Genomic DNA, 20,014 nt, shown 5'->3' with positions numbered 1-20,014 from the left:
ATTTGTCTCACAGCAAATCAAAGGAAAGATAAAACTGCAGAGTAATTATTCTCATTCAGTTCTTCTGAGGGCAGGGAGTGAGAAGAATCAAAAGAAATGAAGACATAGAGTGAACCAGGGAACCAAAAAGAAACAAATAAGACTAGAGAAACAAAGAAAAATGACTCTAATTCTACTCGGTAATTAGAATATTTTTCAAGTGCTGAGAATGAAATTGGTTACTCACAAATAGTGCAGCATTTATCAGTTACATTTTAAAATGCAGTAACTACTCAACAGGGCAGTAACTACTCAACACAGCTAAGTATAGTACATGGCAAATACAGATGAATCTAAACCAAAAAAAAAGGTACATCCTCTTTCAGCCATCTCTCCATGCCACCGTAATGGTGCGCATGTATGTCCTGACTGATGCTCTCAAGAGTATGAATAATACCAAAAGGAGAGGCTAATACCAGGTGCTTCAAAGTCACAGTCAGGATTCTAACTGTGATGATGAAGCATGGTTACACTGGAGAATTTGAAATTATCGACAATAACAGGGCTGGGAAAATTGTTGTAAACCTCACAGGCAGGCTAAATAAGTGTGGAGCGATCAGCCTCAGATTTGATGTGCAACTCAAAGATCTAGAAGAATGGCAGAGTAACCTGCGCCCGTCCCGTCAGTTTGGTTTCACTGCACTGACAACCTCGGCTGGCATCATGGACCATGAAGAAGCAAGACAGAAACACACAGGAGAGAAAATCCTTGGATTCTTTTCCAGCGATGTAATGCATACGAATAAAATGCCTCAGAGGAAAAAAAATGTACATCCACAGGAATTTTATGGCTAGTAGACTCTCTGCCTAAAACAGTAACAAGTGCAGTATTTATTGAAAAAAGTATCTTTATCCATATATATGATTACAAGGTGATTTGGTCAAAGACAAACATCCCAAGTCATTGTAATTCTCATTCATATTGGTCACTTGGATGTACCATTAAGTCAGTATGGAAATACAATGCAAGCTACATATTTAATTTAAATATTCCAGTATCCACATTAAATAGGTAAAAAAAAATAGGTGAAATTAATTTTAATGATATATTTTATTTAACTCCATATAGCCAAAATTATCATTTTAACATAATTGATAGAAAAATTGCTAATAAGCTTCTGTGTGGTTTTTTTTAGAAGAGGTTTAGACTTTATTTGATGAACTCTACAGACCACTGAATAAGACAGGGACAAGATCAAAGGTAGACTTTTCAAAGATTCAAGTGATGCACTGGAGGAGATGTGGATTTAGAATAAGGAAATAAATTAGGAAGCTATTCTGCAGAGTCTGACCTGACTGCTAACACAGCTTAAATAGCACTGGGAAAGGAGAAAGATTTAATGGAGATGCTATGATGATAATAGCCAAGGCGTACATAGCACCTACTAAGCTCTGGACACTGTTTAAAGCCTTTATATGTATTAACTCTTATTTATTCTTCACAACAACCCTACAAGGTAGGTTATGTTTCCCACTTTGCAGATGAGAAAACTGAAGCAATGAATTAAAGACATGCCTAAAGACTCACAGCAGAGTCAAAAGTATAACATGTTGACTCTTGAATATGGTGGACAAAAAGAAAGAAATCTATTTTCCTGATTCATGAGGATATACAGAAAGTCCCTGAAGAGTCTTAAAATCTGCTAAGACTCTCCCCACATACATTCCAAGATGCCAGGTCACGAGGTAGAATTTCTGTGCTCAGGTCACTGCTTCTCCCTTAAGGTCACAAAAAAGTCCAAGTAGTGTATGTGCTTTGTTTCTCCTTTTAGGGGCCTGTTCCCAGGAGAACAGGGATATTTTAAAGATAAGATATAATTCACATACCACAAAATCTCTTTTAAAGTGTAAAATTCAGTAGTTTTTAGTATATTCACAAAATTATGTAACCATTATCAACTACATTCCATATCATTTTCATCACCCCCAAAAGAAACCCAATACTAATTAGCAGTCACTTCTTCTCTCTTCCCCTTAATCCTAAACAACTGATCTACCTTCTATCTTCTCTGAAATTACCTATTCTGAATACTTCCTAAAAATGGAATAGAATGTGGACTTTTGTGTCATTCAGCATGTTTTCAAGGCTCACGAATAGTGCAGCATGAATCAGTACTCATTATTTTCTTAATTCAAAACATTTTTAGACTTGGCTTTTAATATATACAAAATACTTGAAAATGTTTCTCCCTCTACAGACTTCATTCTTTTTTAAGGCTAAATAATATTCCATTATATACATATACCACATGTTGTGTATTTACTCATCAGTTGATGGAAATTTGGATGTTTCCATTTTGGGATATTGTGATTCACGTAACTGTGAGCTTTACTGGTGCACAAGTATTGTCTGGATCTACGTTTTTCATTTGAGTATAAACCTAGGAGTAAGTAGAATTGGTAAGCCGTATAGTAACTCTATATACCTGTTATTTTGAGGAACTTTCAAACTGTTTTCAAACCCAGTATTTTACAAATCCATTGTCTATGTATAAGGGTTCCATCTTCTTCACATCCTGGCCAATACTTATTATTCTAGTCATTTCAGCGGGTAAAGTGTATGTCATTGTAGGGGTGGATCTTTTTTCCACTTTGAAAAACCTGTGGTAAAATGTAAAATTTGCCATTTTAACCTTTATTTTTGGCAGTGCCACGTATGGGCATATGGGATCTCAGTTCCTCAACCAGAGATTGAACTCATGCCCTCTGTAATGGAAGTATAGAGTCCTAACCACTGGACCACCAGGGAATTCCCATTCCATTTTAAACATTTTTAAACGTACAGTTCAGTGGCATTAGTTACATTCACTATTGTGCAGCCATCTATACTATCTGTTTTAAACCAAAGGTTTTTCCTCATTCCAAATAGAAACTATAACCATTTAAGTAGTAATTTCCCCACATTCCCAATCCCCAGCCCTGACAACTTCTAATCTACTTTCAGGCTCTATGAATTTGTCCTTTCTAGATATATCATATAAGAGAAATCATACCATAACTGTACTTTTGTGTCTGGCTTAGTTCACTCAGCATAATGTCCTTCAGGTTCATTCATGCTACATACAGCATATATCAGAACTTCACTCCCTTTTATGGCTGAATAATATTCCATTGTATGTATTTATATCCATCACATTTTTATTTCTCCATTCTCATGTGGTTTTGATATGCATTTAGCCTAATTACTAATGATGATGAACCCCTTTTCATGTACTTACTGACCATTTGTATATTTCTTTAGAGAAATAGCCATTCAAATCCTTTGTTCATTTTAGGGACTTGCCTGGCAGTCCAGTAGTTAGGACTCCATGCTTTCAATGCCATGGGCATGGGTTCAATCCCTGGTTCAAAAACTAAGATCCTATAAGCTGCACTGAGCAAGCAGAAAAAAAAAATTCTTTGCTCATTTTAATATTAAGCTGTCTTTTAGCTGTTTTGTAATAGCTCTTTATATATTCTGGACACCAGACCCTTAACAGAGATATAATTTACAAAAATATTTTCTCTAGTTATGTACATTGTCTTTTCATTTTCTTGACAAGTGTCCTTTAAAGCACAACCATTTTTATTTTCTATGAAATCTGACTTACATATCTTCTTCCACCACTGAGCTTTTGGTGTCATATCTAAGAAATCACTGCCTAGTCCAAGGTCATGAAAATTTATACTTATTTTTTCCCCCAAGAGTTTTACAGTTTTAGCTCTTACATTTAGGTGTTTGATTTCCATTGTGAGCTAATTTCTGTATACGGTGTGAGGTAGGGGGTCTAAATTCATTATTTTGTATGTAGTTATCCAGTTAACTCTCAATGAGATATTTTACATTGTCCCTTTGTACTAAATATTTGAAATCAGTATGTATTTTATACTTAAAGAACATCTCAATTTAGACTACCCACATTAAGTGCTCCACAGCCACACGTTTTATGGCTACTGTTTCAAACAGCATAACTTTAGATATTTAATTGATTTCTGAATTTTTTCTTTTTGGAATTAGAGGAAGAGTTTTGCTTTAATTTAGCTGCCTCCATCCATCTCCTCCAATTAATTCTCAATTAACTGATCCTACTCTGCATCATATACAACAGCAAACATTTGGCAAAATATGGCCAAAACAGTATGTTACAAATAGTAAGTAACATGTTCAAACTTTTATAAATTATATTTTACCAAATATATATTTATAATGCTACTGTAAGTAATCACAATCTGCATATGACTGAAAGGACTAATGGATAATAACAAGTTATAATCGTCATTGCTTATAATCACTGTTTTATAGTTAACTCTATTTGCTGCAATGCCTCTCTGTAATTTTGAAGGACCTTGAGTAAATCATCACTGTTGCTGAGTACTCTGCGCCTCTTCCACTTCAGAATCTGCCAGTGCTTTTAATTCGTAAGAGCACCTTTCTTAGCTACTAATCTCTGTTGCTATTATTTTCTAACTACGTACAATTATTTAGAAAGGATTCAGAAAGTGTCCTCTCAAGATTTTCTTTTGTTTGTATTTTTACAATAATCCCATCCCTCAAATACTCTTGCCTGGAAAATCTCATGGACAGAGGAGCCTGGTAGGCTGCAGTCCATGGAGTCGCTAAGAGTAGGACATGACTGAGCAACTTCACTTTCACTTTTCACTTTCATGCACTGGAGAAGGAAATGGCAACCCACTCCAGTGTTCTTGCCTGGAGACTCCCAGGGACGGGGGATCCTGGTGGGCTGCCGTCTATGGGGTCGTACAGAGTCAGACACGACTGAAGCGACTTAGCAGTAGCAGTAGCCGTAGCATCCCTCAAAACTACCATTTGGAAAATACACTACCACCATCCCTTGAAACGTGGAAAATCCAGTGGAGCTGGTCCTCAGCAAGCAGTGTTGCACTTTCAAGATTCACTCACAGGATATAATTCTGATGATTATTCTATCTTACATTTAACATAACTCAAGAAAAAAATTTCCCTGGTGGCTCAGTGATAAAGAATCTGCCTGCCAATGCAAGAGACACAGGTTCAATCCCTGGGTCGGGAATATCCCCTGGATAAAGAAATGGCAATCCACTCTATTATTCTTGACTGGGAAATCCCATTGACAGAGGAGCCTCACAGGCTCCTCCTCTAGTCCTCCTCAAAAAAGTTGAACACAACTAAACAACAGCAACAAAGAAAAAGTGGATGTAGTAATGACTTGGTATATATGTGTCTCACAATACAAGACACACTGGATGGCTTTCCCACATTAAAGTGAGAGTAATCCATCTTTACTATTGCCAAAATGACACTAGCTTTTTGGATTCAATTTTCTAATAGGAATGATCACATCATGTACTATGCTATGGAGTCAATTCCAGTGAATTATCAATGAAACTGCTATGATTTCCCCAGATACAGAATGATACACAATCTTAATATTGCTTCAACTTATTAACTAAAAAAAAAGTAGTATCATGCGTGAAGTCAATATTGAAAAATAAGTACTACTAGCTTAGATAGGTATCAGATACTTCTTATTTTGGAGAATTAACCTTTTCAAACAAAAGGGCATCAAATATTGATTTTCCAACTAAAGAATTAACTGGGTTTAAGCTTTAGTGGTCTGTCAATATAATAATCAAAGGTCTATAATCTTACAGCACAGGGCTAACTCAGTTATTTTCAGTGAGTCAATGTCATGTAAAAACTAATTACCACAGATTAAAAGGGAAGGCAGATCAAGGGAAATGCAATGCATATTTTTAAGCAAACCAGTTATAAAGGACATTTTTGAGACAACTAAGGAAAACTGAATGTGTACTACATGTCAGATGACATAAATTTAAAACAAAAAATGTTCTATAAACAATTGCAACTTCCTATACCCTCACCTTAACAAAAGCAAAATAAGGAAAAAACAACATGAATGAGATTTTCAATAAGACCAATTATGGAAGGAAAATCATTATGCTGGGTTTCAATAAGACCAATTGTGGAAGGAAAATCATTATGGTGGGTTTCAAATAATGGCACCCTACTCCAGTACTCCTGCCTGGAAAATCCCATGGATGGAGGAGCCTGGAAGGCTGCAGTCCATGGGGTCGCTGAGGGTCGGACATGACTGAGCGACTTCACTTTCAAATAAATAGTAAGAAATATTAATGTAGGAAAAAAACACTGACCTATAAAACTCAACATTTCTATTTGATAGACTAGTAATCTAGTAATCAATTAGTATCAACTAGTAATCACCAAGAGTTATTCTTACAAAAAGAAATTAAAACTAAACCAAAATATCTAAACAAGTGTATTTCGTCCATTACACATTAGATATCAACACGATATGACAGGTGTTATTATGTCCTAGTCAATGAATCGTTAAGTTCTAGCCAATTTAATTGTCCAGTTACAAGAAATGATACCATACAAACAAATGGAAAGATATACCATGTTCACGGATTGGAAGAATTAATACTGTTAAAGTGACGGTACTTCCCAAGGCAATCTACATACTCAATGCAATCCATATGAAAATACTTATGGCATTTTTAACAGAACTAAAACAAATAATTCTAAAATTTGTATGGAAATACAGAAGACCCCACATATCCAAAACAATCTTAAGAAGTAACGACAAAGCTGGAGATACCAAGTGCCTGATTTGAAACTATACTACAAAGCTATAGTAATCAAAACAGTATGGTACTGGCACAAAAACAGATACATAGGGAAGAGAATAGAGAGCCTAGAAATAAACCCCACTTACATGGTCAGTTGTCTATAACAAAAGAGGCAATGTATATACACTGGGATAAAGAAAGTCTCTTCAATAAAGGGTGCTGGGAAAATTGGACAGCTACATGCAAAAGAGTCAACCTGGATTACTTACACCATACACAAAAATAAACTCAAAATGGATTTAAGATTTAAATGTCAGATGGGAAACCATAAAACTTCTAGAACAAAAAAAGGGTACACTCTTTGAAAATCAGGTTAAAAAATGGGCAGAAGACCTGAATACACATTTTCTCAAAAGAAGACATACAGATGGCCAACAGACATATGTAAAGATGCTCAACATCACTAATTATCAAGGAAATACAAATCAAACCAGAATGAGATACTACCTCATATTTGTCAAAAAGATTACCATCAAAAAAACAAGGACTTCCCTGGCAGTCCAGTGGTTAAGAATCTGCGCTTCCACTACAGGGGGCACGAGTTCAATCCCTGCTTGGGGAACTGAGATCCCACATGCTGTGCAATATGGCCCACCCCCCCAAAAAAGGACAAAAAATAAGTACTGTTGAGGAGATATGGGAACCCTCCTGCACTGCTGGACAGAATGTAAACTGGTACAACCACTATGGAAAACAGTACAGCGGTTCCTAAAAACTGAAAAATAGAAACTGCCATACAACCCAGCAATTTTACTCCTGTGTACCTGCCCAAAGAAACAAAAACACTAATCAAACAGATACATGCATGCCCATGTTCACTGACGCATTATTTACAGTAGCCAAGATATGGAAGCAGGGCTTCTCTGATGGCTCAGTGGTAAAGAATTCACCTGACCATGCAGGAGATGCAGGTTTGATCTCTGAGTCGGGAAGATCACCTAGAGAAGGACGTGGCAACCCACTCCAGTATTCCTGCCTGGGAAATCCCACGGACAGAGGAACCTGGTAGGCTACAGTCCATGGAGTCATAAGAGTCAGACACAACAGTGACTAAACAACAATGACAACAAAGATACGGAAACAATCTAAGTGTCCATATAAAGAAGATGTGGTATGTATACACACTGGCATAAAACTGAAATTTTGCCATTTGCAAAAGCATAGATGGACCTAGAGGGTATTATGTTATGTGAAAAAAAGTCAGAGAAAGGCAAATACCATATGATTTCACTTGTATGTAGAATCTAAAAAACAAAACAAGACAGAGAAAGACAAATACCATATGATTTCACTTATAAGTGGAATCTAAAAAAACAAAAGTAAAGAAAAAATAAAACAGAAGTCATAGATATAGAGAACAAAGGTGGTTGCCAGAGGGGAGATAGAAATGAATGAAATAGATGAGGAAGATTAAGAGGTATAAACTGCCAGTTACAAAATAAATGAGCCCTAGGAATGAAATGTACAACATAAGAAACACTCAATAATACTGTAGTAACTCTATATGATGGCAGATGGTAAACTAAACTTCTCACGGTGATCACTTTATAATTTAGAGAAATATCAAATCAGTATGCTTTACTCCTGAAACTAACATAGTGTAGGTTAATGATATTTTAATTAAAAAATTTTCAAAAGATACTAATCCAAAGAAATCTTAAAGTAACACCGTGACAATAACCTTGCATCAAAGAACTCTAAACCAAAGAGCAAAATAAACAGTGACCTAAAAACTCAAAAAAATTTGTCTATCATTGTCTTGAAGAGATTTAGGTTATAATGAATTTATTAGTCATTCAACTTTATACATTCTCACCTCTTTCGGTGTTTTATGAGCTGCACAAAGAAAAATCCACTGTTCAGTTGCCGTCATCTGAGTGCATGTATCTGGATGGCATTCACTCTGTTAAAAATTGTTACACTTATTAACATGTAAAATAACAATGAAAAAGTTTATCAATTGAGTTGCTACATTTTGTGCAAAATTCTAGAATAAATTACAAATTCTGGATGTCTTTGTAAGCACATTAATTTATAAAAACAGGAAAAAAAATCAGAACTTTCAATTCGTTTTAAGTTAAAGAAAATATTACCTGAAGTTTGACAGCAAGTCCATTTAGCTCAAGACAGAATTGCCTAAAAAGGTAAATATATAAATGAAAAAGCTTTATCTATTCTCCATATTATTTTTAGAATATTAATTGTAAAAAAAAAAAAACAAAACCATCCTTTCTCATCACTATTATCAACACCACTTGAGTTCACATGGCACATTCCTTACAAAGACATACACATTAGTAAATAAAACCCAAAACCAAAGACCCTAATAATAACATTCAATATCAGTTTTCAGTGAGTTGATCACTTTAAACACTAGAAATTAGTATAATTGTTCTGAGAAATAATTTGAAAATATTTACCAAGAACCTTACAAAGTGTGTATTTTTTGACTAAGTCATTCTCTTAAGGATCTATTCTAATGAAACAATCAGAACTGCAATCTAGATATATGTACAAAGATGTTCACTTAAACTCTATACATAAAAAATTTCTTTGAAACATAAATGATTAGCAATTAGAAAACAGTAAAATGTTGATATTACATAAACATACAAAAGATATATACTTATATTCACAGTACAATTCCAGTTATATAAAAATTTATATGTGTGTATATATCTGAATACAGTTGTCCCTGGTCAGGGAAGATTCCACATGCTGCTGGGGCAACTAAGCACAACTCGTAAGCCTGTGCTCTAGAGACTGAGAGCTGAAACTACTGAGCCCACATGCCATGACTACTGAAGCCAGTGTGCCTAGAGTCCGTGCCGTGCAACAAGAGAAGCCACGGTAATGAGAAACCCATTTCACCACAACTACAGAGTAGCCTCCACTCACGACAACTAGAAAAGCCCATGCAGCAACAAAGACCCAGCATAGCCAACAAGGAAATGAAATAAGTATTTTTTTTTAAAGAAGAAAGCAAATTAAAAAAAAAAGGTCAAATTATCAGCTATCTATTTCCATTTCAGATGCCTAATAATAATGTTGTTCTAAGAGTACACAAATAACACTATTTCTGAATCACTACATAAATCTATTGGAGAAGACAATGGCACCCCACTCCAGTACTCTTGCCTGGAAAATCCCATGGATGGAGGAGCCTGGTAGGCTGCAGTCCATGGGGTCGCTAGGAGTCGGACACGACTGAGTGACTTCACTTTGACTTTTCACTTTCATGCATTGGAGAAGGAAATGGCAACCCACTCCAGTGTTCTTGCCTGGAGAATCCCATGGACAGAGGAGCCTGGTGGGCTGCCGTCTATGGGGTCGCACAGAGTCAGACACGACTGAAGCAACTTAGCAGCAGCAGCAGCAGCACATAAATCTATACTGCTCAATATCTGTAAGTTGCATGTTTTATGTTTCTGAGTTGTTTTCCACTAAGTAGTAACAAAGACAAGTGGTGACAAAAAAGTTTCTCACCTAGTCCAATCTACTTACAGCCAACAGGAAAATTAAGCTAACTGATCTGGCAGTGTTATAGGTACAATCTGTGGCAAACAGTGTAAACTTAACAGCTTCAAGTTAATTCGACACAGGGCTCACACACAGAGTTACGCAGCTGAAGGGTCAAACCAGAGCTGACTACCCTCTAGTCACTAAGCCCTATACACTGGCATGGGATTGCAGCCATTCAAAGGAAACAGCATCTTTTCATGATTACAAATATTCAGTGAGAAGTACTGGTAGATTTCACTGAGGTCAAGATTCAATCCCCATTAACATATAATCAACTACATTAACCAGTAATATCAAGTATTAAGCCTCAAATCAGTAACATTAAGCACATGCAAAAAAATCAAACTACTTTGAAAACTCTTTTTGGTTAACTATAAAGATGTATACACTATAATAAAGACACAAAACAATATATATGTGATGTATAATATTTAAATTATACAAAACAAAAATAAGTGAATTATACAAAAAAAATAATATTAAAAAATAACAAAAGTAGTAACAATAGCACCAGGACAAATGGAATATGCATAAGAAAGATTTTACAAGTTTTGTATAATGCATATTTCACAGTCTAAATTAAGTAGGGAGGAAAAAGTTTTTTTATATCAGAAATAAAAACCTTGTAAATTAAAATGAACCCTAACTTTTTAGAAATTAGGCTTATAGTATAAAAAATACCCTTGCTTATTTTCATCCTTAATCCTACAGGTAAGTAAGTAGTTATTTTCAAAGTAGATTAAAATAAGGCAGAGTATATATCATTCTAAAGTGTTTTCTATATTTATAAGAATGGCATAATATCTACATACTCATGATCATCCATCATGCTTTCAATGATCAGCTTTCAATGATCATCCATCAAGATGTATTAAAAAAGAAAACCCGATCAAGTAGTCAAGTGACTTGCCCAAGAAACTGGCAGCTTACAAAGAAGTCCCTGAAACAGCTGAACTGTTACAACAAGACACTGTCTTAACAATATCTAGACAAGCCTATGGCATCAAAACAAAACAACAGAAAAAGTACCTTGTCTACAAATTAAGGCACTCATCATAGGAAATGGGGTCTAATTTATGCAGGAAAATTCATATCTCTACTTTATTATTTAAAAATCAACTCAAAGTAACAAACTTGGATGAACACGTATTTCATGCTGCCTTCTCTAACTTATCAATTCCCATTTACAATGGGAAGTTTTTAACTTCAAGATATAACCTAATTTAAAAAAAAGAAAGAAATAACCTAGTAACTTCAGGTTACAGCTGCTTCTAAAGTTGACTCATGATTCATTAGAAATCAATTTTTTCATTCAAAGACTATTATTAAAAGCTCTAAAACTTATTTCAGGATTACAATTAATCTTAATTTACCAAAGAGAAGACTGGTAATTCATACTCGTTGACAGGTAACACATCAGCTACCAAGTCTAGACTAGGCCCTCTAGAGAGAAATAAAGTAGGCAGGTAGTAGGCAGTAAAAATGAGTAGGTACTTGGAAATACTGCATCTGTGATTAAAGGATATGATTAAGGAAAACTGTGTAAAATGATAAGATGGCCCAAATCCATAAATACAGAAAACAATCAGTAAATAACAATGTTGAAAACTTTATAACACTAAAAACATAAAAGCTTTAGAAACTGGCTTTTTGGTCTATAGTTAAATAATAATTTATGATTCATAATCATAATTAATATTAAAGGTTATTTTTACTACTAGACGTTACTATTACTATTTTGCTATATCATGAGGACCTACCTTAAATGTTCATACTTCCACACACCTTCATCTTGGCCTTCAGGTGGCTCAAGAATTTTGTCAATATTGGAACAATCTGCCCTTATGTTCTGTTGAATATACTACAAAAAAACAAGTTTCATAGTTAATTAAAATATCATACTATACAGTAAATCATACTAGAGTTATTGTTTAATGGGTACAGACTTTCAGTTGGGAAAGATGAAAAAGTTCTGGAGATGGAGATGGTTGCACAACAATGTGAATGTACTTGATACCACAAAATCATACACTTAAAAATGGCAAAAATGATCAATTTTATGTTATGCATTTTTTGCCACAATAAGAAAAAGCAGAGTCAATACCAAACAAGAAAATCCAAAGAAATCCATGCCCAGAGGTAATCAAACTGACATAAACTAAAGATATAGAAGCCAGGGGCAGAGGAAGGAACACTTCCAAACTTATTCTATGAGACCACAGTCACCCTGATACCAAAACCAGGCAAAGACAACACAAAAAAAGAAAATTACAGGCCAAAATCACTGATGAACATAGATGCAAAAATCCTCAACAAAATTCTAGCAAACAGAATTCAACAACACATTAAAAAGCTCATATACGATGATCAAGTTGGGCTTATTCCAGGGATGCAAGGATTCTTCAACATACACAAATCAATCAATGTGATACACCATATTAACAAACTGAAAGATAAAAATCATATGGTCATCTCAATAGATGCAGAAAAAGCCTCTGACAAAATTCAGCACCCACTTATGATAAAAATGCTTAAAAAAATGGGCATAGAAGGAACCTATCTCAAAACAGTAAAGGCCATATACGATAAGCCCACAGCAAACATTATTTTCAATGATGAAAAACTGAAAGCATTCCCTCTAAGATTAGGAACAAGACAAGGGTGACCACTCTCAATTCAACATAGCTTTGGAAGTCCTAGCTATGGCAATTAGAGAAGAAAAAGAAATAAAAGGAATCAAGATGGGAAAAGAAGAAGTAAAACTCACTGTTTGCAGATGACAAGATACTATACATAGAAAACCCAAAAGAAACTATCAGAAAATTATTAGAGCTAATCGGAATTCAGCAAAGTCACAGGACACAAGGTCAATACGCAGAAATCACTTGCACTTCTATATACTAACAATGAAAAATCAGAAAGAGAAATTAAGGCATCAATCCCATTCACCTTTGCAACAAAAAGAATTAAAACATCTAGGAATAAAGAGAATCTCCTTTTATCTCTAAGGAGACAAAAGAACCTATATGGAAAATTATAAGACACTGATGAAAGAAATCAAAGACAACATAAACAGATGGAGAGAGAGTCCATGCTCCTGGGCAGGAAGAATCAGTACTGTGAAAATGACTATACTACCAAATGCAATCTACAGATTTAATGCAATCCCTATCAAATTACCAATGGTACTTTTCATAGAACTTGAACAAAATATTTCACAATTCATATGGAAACACAAAAGATCCCAAATAGCCAAACCAGTCTTGATAAAGAAGAATGGAGCTGAAGAAATCAACCTTCCTGACTTCAGATTATACTACAAAGTTACAGTCATCAAGATAGTATGATACTGGCACAAAAACAGAAATATAGGCCAATGGAACAAGATAGAAAGCCCAGAGATAAACCCACACACCAACGGGTACCTTATTTTTGACAAAGGCGGCAAGAATATACAATGGGGCAAAGAGAGCCTCTATAATAAGTGATGCTGGGAAAACTGGACAGCTACATGCAAAAAAATGAAATTAGAACACTTCCTAATGCCATACACAAAGATAAAATGGATTAAAGACCTAAACGTAAGATCATAAACTATAAAACTCTTAGAGGAAAATATAGGCAGAACACTCGATGACATAAATCAAAGCTTCTATGATCCACCTCTTAAGAGTAATGGAAATAAAAACAAAAATAAACAAGTGGGATCCAATTAAACTTAAAAACTTTTGCACAACAAAGAAAACTACAAACAAGGTGAAAAGACAACCCTCAGAGCAGGAGAAAATAATAGCAAAGGAAACAACTGACAAAGAATTAATTTCCAAAATATACAAGCAGTTCACACAACTCAATATCAGGAAAACAAACAGCCCAATCAAAAAGTGGGAAAAAGATCTAAACAAACATTTCTCCAAGGAAGATATACAGATGGCTAACAAACACATGAAAAGATGCTCAACATCGCTCATTATTAGAGAAATGCAAATCAAAACTACAACGAGGTACCACCTCACACCAGTCAGAATGGCCATGAAAAACTCTACAAACAATAAAAGCTGGATGGGTGTGGAGAAAAGGGAACTCTCTTGCATTGCTGGTGGGAATGTAAATTGATACAGTCACTATGGAAGACGGTATGGAGATTCCTTAAAAAACTAGGAATAAAACCACCATATGCGGAGAAGGAAGTGGCAACCCACTCCAGTAATCTTGCCTGGAAAACCTCATGGACAGAGGAGCCTGGCAGTCTATAGTCTGTGGCGTTTCAAGTGTCAGACATGACTTAGCGAGTAAACTATCCACCACTACAAAGTGAATATATGCCTAAAGATAATGTGTGAAAAGGATATTTGCCACATACTAGCTAGTTTTTTGGTGGGAGGATGGGAGTCAAGGAAGACTTGGGGTTATTTTTTCATCAACTTCCATTTTATACTTATTTATAATGGGTCATTATTTTTACTAATTCTGTAAAACTATGAAAATGAATAAAATACTAAAAGTTTCATATAGAAAAAAAAAAACACCATATGACCCAGTCATCCCACTCCTAGGCATATACCCTGAGGAAACCAAAACTGAAAAAGACACATGTACCCCAATGTTCATTGCAGCACTATTTACAATAGCTAGAACATGGAAGCAACCTAGATGTCCATCGACAGATGAATGGATAAAGAAGCTGTGGTACATATACACAGTGGAATACTACTCAGCCATTAAAAAGGAGCACATTTGAGTCAGTTCTACTGAGGTGGATGAACCTAGAGCCTGTTGTACCTAGTGAAGTAAGTCAGAAAGAGAAATAAATAAATTATAGAAATAAACATCATATACTGACTCATATATATGGAATCTAAAAAGATGGTACTGATGAATTTACTTTCAGGGCAGCAATGGAGAAACAGACAGAAAACAGACCTAAGGACACAGGGGCAGGGGAGAAGGGAGAGGGTGAGACGTATGGAGACAGTAACATGGAAATTTGTAACACCATATGTAAAATCAATAGCTAATGGGAATTTGCTGCATGACTCAGGGAACTCAAACAGGGGTTCTGTGAAAATCTAGAAGGGTGGGAAGGAGAGGGAGATGGAAGAGAGGTTCGGGAGGCAGTGGACATGGGTGTACATGGCTGATTCTTGATGTATGACAGAAAATGACAAAATTCTGTAAAGCAAATATCCTTCAATTAAAAAAAAATAAAATGAAAAAAAAAAAAAAGATAAAGAAGCCAGGAGGAAAAGACATGACCTTAGAATAAGAATTCAAATGAGTGCAGCTTTCTCATCAGAAATCACAGATGACAGGAAGAAATGGCACAATACTTTTAAAGTGCTGAAAGAAAAGCACAGTCAACTCAGAATTCTTTATCTAGCAAAAATACCCTTCAAGAATAAAGATACAGATACTCTCAGAGGAAAGAAAACTAAGGAGAATTCCTAGCCAGCAGATGGCTCTAAAAGAATTACTAAAGGAAGTTCTTCAGATAGAAGGAAAAAAAAAAAATACCAGAAACTTAGAATATCAAAAGCAACAGCAATTACAAATATCTGGGTATAAATATATATTAGACTATTTTCCTCTGATCTTTAAAATATATTTGGCAGATGAAAGCAAAATATGCAACATTCTCCAATAGGGTTTTCAAGGTATATATTAATAGATGCAATGTAGACAGCTATAGTATAAAGGAGGAGGGTAAAGAGGTCTAACTAATGATAGTTTTTGCATTTCAATCAAAGCAGTAAAATACTGACTCTAAATAGATTGTGAAAAGGTAAGCATGTACTTAGTAATTTCTAGAACAATCATCAAAAAATTATAAGAAATATAGCCAAAATTAGAATACAATAGAATATGCTCAAATAACCCTTAAAAAGGCAGAAAAGGGTAAACAAAAAAAGAACAAAGGAAAAGTAACAAAATGATAACTTTAAATCTAAACATATCTATCAATAAATACATTAACACTGTTGTTGTTTTAGTTGCTCAGTTGTGTCTGATTTTTTGTAACCCCTTGCACTGTAGCCTACCAGGCTCCTCTATCCATGCGATGTCCAAAGCAAGGAAACTGGAGTGGGTTGCCATTTCCTTCTCCAGAGACTCTTCCCAACCCAGGGATTGATTGAATTCATGTCTCTTGCATCGGCGGGTGAATTCTGAGCCACCAGGGAAGCCTATATTGAGGTTAAAAGGCCTAAATACACTAATTAAAAGACAAGGATTGTCAGAAAGAACAGAGAAATATAACCCAACTATACTGTTTACAAGAAACTTACTTCAAATATAATGATATAGGTAGGCTAGAAGTAAAAGGATGGAAAAAAATATACCATACAAACAAATCAGAAGAAAGCTGCAAGGAATGAAAGGTAGTCCAACACTAAAAAAAAAAATTAACCAATATAATACACTACATTAATATTAAAAGGGAAAAAACACACAGTTATTTCAATTAATGCAGAAAAGGCCTCTGACAAAATCCAACATCCTTCATAATAAAAATACAGAAAATCAGGTATAGGAGAGAAGTTCCTCAATATGATGAAGGGCTTTTATAAAAACCCGCAGGCAACGTCATACTCAATGGTGAAAAACTGATAGGTTTCCCTTGCTCTAAAATTAAACACGAGGGAATTCCTAGGTAGTCCAATGGTTAGGATACTACACTTTCACTGCCGAGAGACAGAGTTCAACCCCTGGTCAGGGAACTAAGATCCCACGAGGCCAAAAACAAAAAAAATCCAGAAATGAGACAAGAATGCCTGCTTTCATCATTGCTATTCAACACTATACTTAAATTCTAGCCAGAACAATTAAACAGAAAATAAGCTCATAAAGCTAATAAGTGAATTCAATGAAGTAGCAGAATACAAAATCAATATAAAAAATAAGTTGTGTTTCAGGCTTCCCTGGTGGTATGGTGCATAGGAATCCACCTATCAATGCAGGGGACATGGGTTCCATCCCCAGTCCAGGAACATTCCACATGCCTTGGAACAACTAAGCCCATGCACCACAATTACCAAGCATGCATTATTAACTCAGAAAAAGCCTGCATGTAGCAACAAAGACCCAGAGCAACCAAACACAATAACAAATGTATATATATATATATATATCAGTTGCGTATACCTTCAATGAACAATTCAAAACGAAAATTAAGAAGGCAACTCTTGGAGCTTCCCAGATGGCTCAGTGATAAAGAATCTTCCTGACAATACAGGAGACACAGGTTCAATCCCTGACCTGGGAAGATTCCACATGCTGTGGAACAAATGAACCACAACTACTCAGCCCTCATGCAGCAACTACCGAAGCCCACGGACCTTAAAAGCCCATGCTCCACAGCAAGAGAAGCCACAGCAATGAGAAGCCCATGCACGGCAACTACAGAGTCACCCCCACTCTCTGCAGCTAGAGAAAAAGCCCACCCAGCAAAGAAGACCCAGCACAAGAAAAAGAAATGAAAGAAAAAAAGAGAAAGCAACTCCTATATATATCCACACCTATATATAACTGAATCACTTTGCTGTACACCTAAACATTGTAAATCAACTATTTACTTCAATAAAAAATATGAAGAAAAAAGAAAGCAACTCCATCTACAACAGTACCTGAAAGAATAAAATATGGAAGAATTAATTTAAATCAGAAGATTAAATACTTGCATACTGAAAATTACAAAACATTGTTAAAAGTAATTAAAGAAGACCTAAATGAAAGCTATCTTACGTCCATAGGTAGACTTAATATTGTTATCAATATTACCTAAAGCAATCTACAGATTCTGTGCAATCTCTACCAGAATTCCAAGTCTTTCTGCAGGAATGGAAAAGCTGATTCTCAAATTCATATGTAATTCCAAGGGGCACCAAATAGTCAAAGAATCTTGAAAACATAAATTGAAGCATGCACACTTCCCAATTTCAAGACTTACTACAAAGCTATGGTAATCAAAACAGCCTAGAGATCCAGTGGCTAAGACTCGGCTCTCCCAATGCAGAGGAACCAAGTCCTATCCCTGACCAGAGAACTAGATCCCATATGCCACAACTAAGAGTTCTCATGCCCTAACTATTGTGCATACTGCAAATAAGATCCTGTGAGCCGCAACTAAGACCCAGTGCAGCCTAAGTAATTAGTTAAAGTAGGTGTTGATATGGAAAAAAAAAAAAGGGTCTAGTACTGACATAAGCAGACTTATATAGACCAATGGAATTGAACAGAGGAACTAGAAATAAACCCTCACATAAAGTTAAATTATTTTTGACAAGAGTGTCGAAAACCATTCAATGTGGAAAGGATAGTCATTTTTAAGTATATGGTTCTGTGGCTTTCTTGTATTCACAATGTCGTGCAACCAAAGAAAAGCCCTGGACCTAACGGCTTCACTGGCGAATTTTACTAAATATTAAAAGAACTAACATCAATCCTTCTCAAAGTCTTTCAAAAAAATTGAAGACAACAGCATACTTCCTAACTCCATTACAGCAGCGTTCCTGATACCAAAGCCAAATTAAAATACTCTAAGAAAACTAGAAACCAATATCCCTTGTGAACACTGATGCAAAAATCCTAGCAAATTCAGCAGCAAATTAGAATGATTATACACCATAATCAAATGAGATTTATTCCTTGAACAGAAGGATGGTTCAACATACAAAAACTGATCAATACAATACACCATGTTAACAGAATGGAGGGGGGAAAAAAAAACAACACAATGATCTCAATTGGTACAGAAAAACATTTGACGAAATTCAACATCTAACAAACTTGAAATAAGAGGAAACTAACTCAACATAATGAAGGCCAAATATGAAAAACACACAGCAAACATCATACTTAATGTGGACGAGAATGAAAGCTTTCCATTAAGATCAGAAATAAGATAAGGATGCCTGCTGTTGCCACTTCTATTCAAAATAGTATTTGAAATTCCAGCCAGAGTAATTAGGCAAGAAAAAGAAATAAAAGGCATCTAGATTAGAAAGGAACAAGCTGTTTGTAAATGAAATAATCTCATATGTAGAAACCCAAAAGATTTCATAAAAAAAAAACTGTTATTAGGACTAATAAATTCAGCATAGCATCAGAACAAAACTCTACTTTAAAGGGAAAAATATCTGCACATTTTTCCTCTTAACTTTTGCCAATTTCCACACACACAACTCCAGATTTTATTTCCAAATCCTCCATAAGGCCTCTTTACTAACCTATTAAATATTTGTTTATTGAACAACACATTCTTTTTTTTTTTAAACAATACATTCTTAAAAGGCAAAGAGCAAAGCCATTCAATCATCAGTACTCTTGTATTTCCTGTGCTAAGTATCTAAATACTATACTGAATCCATTCTAAAGGTTTTTAATGTTTCTGTTAAAATTATTAAATGTTTGGGGGCAGGGGTTTCACAGCACGGCTCTCAAGATCTTAGTTCCCTGACTAGGGATCAAACCCATGCCCTCTGTAGTGGAAGCACCGAGTTCTAACCACAAGATCACCAGGGAAATCCCTGTCAAATTTTTACTACTCAAAGAATTCAACTGTATTTTTATTTTGTTTTCCAATATTTTTAAACAACACAATAAACCCAAATAGCTATCTACTTTAACTATCTAGCTATCAAAATCCAACAGCCTTGACTAATATACTAGCACAGCCAATTTCAGTCATCCTTTTATTAATCCTTTAATGTGCTTTTTAAGAATTAGCTATGGAAACTTTTTTCTCCCAGTTTCCAGATTTTATTCATTTGGGATTAAATTTTTTTTTTTTTTTAAACCCAACATA

General features: G+C 35.1%; 1 protein-coding gene and 1 pseudogene across 3 annotated transcripts in view; one reads left to right on the top strand and one right to left on the bottom strand.

Moving 5' to 3' along the window:
- The window catches only part of LOC129646596 (MOB-like protein phocein), a 43,313-nt gene that overhangs the window by 3,505 nt on the left and 19,794 nt on the right, over nt 1–20,014 (bottom strand). For all 3 annotated transcript variants that reach the window (XM_055573009.1, XM_055573006.1, XM_055573007.1), the window contains 3 exons: nt 11,973–12,073; nt 8,784–8,826; nt 8,507–8,593 (listed from right to left, as the gene is read on the bottom strand). In XM_055573009.1, the coding sequence (XP_055428984.1) occupies nt 8,507–8,593; nt 8,784–8,826; nt 11,973–12,073 (231 nt within the window). The remainder of the gene's footprint in view (nt 1–8,506; nt 8,594–8,783; nt 8,827–11,972; nt 12,074–20,014) is intronic.
- Nucleotides 375–834, top strand: LOC129647995 (40S ribosomal protein S15a-like; annotated as a pseudogene).

This window comes from Bubalus kerabau, chromosome 3 (genome assembly GCF_029407905.1).
Source record: "Bubalus kerabau isolate K-KA32 ecotype Philippines breed swamp buffalo chromosome 3, PCC_UOA_SB_1v2, whole genome shotgun sequence".
Lineage (NCBI taxonomy): Eukaryota > Metazoa > Chordata > Mammalia > Artiodactyla > Bovidae > Bubalus > Bubalus kerabau.
Note: the sequence above shows the minus strand (reverse complement) of the source record. Positions and strands in the feature narration are given on the sequence as shown.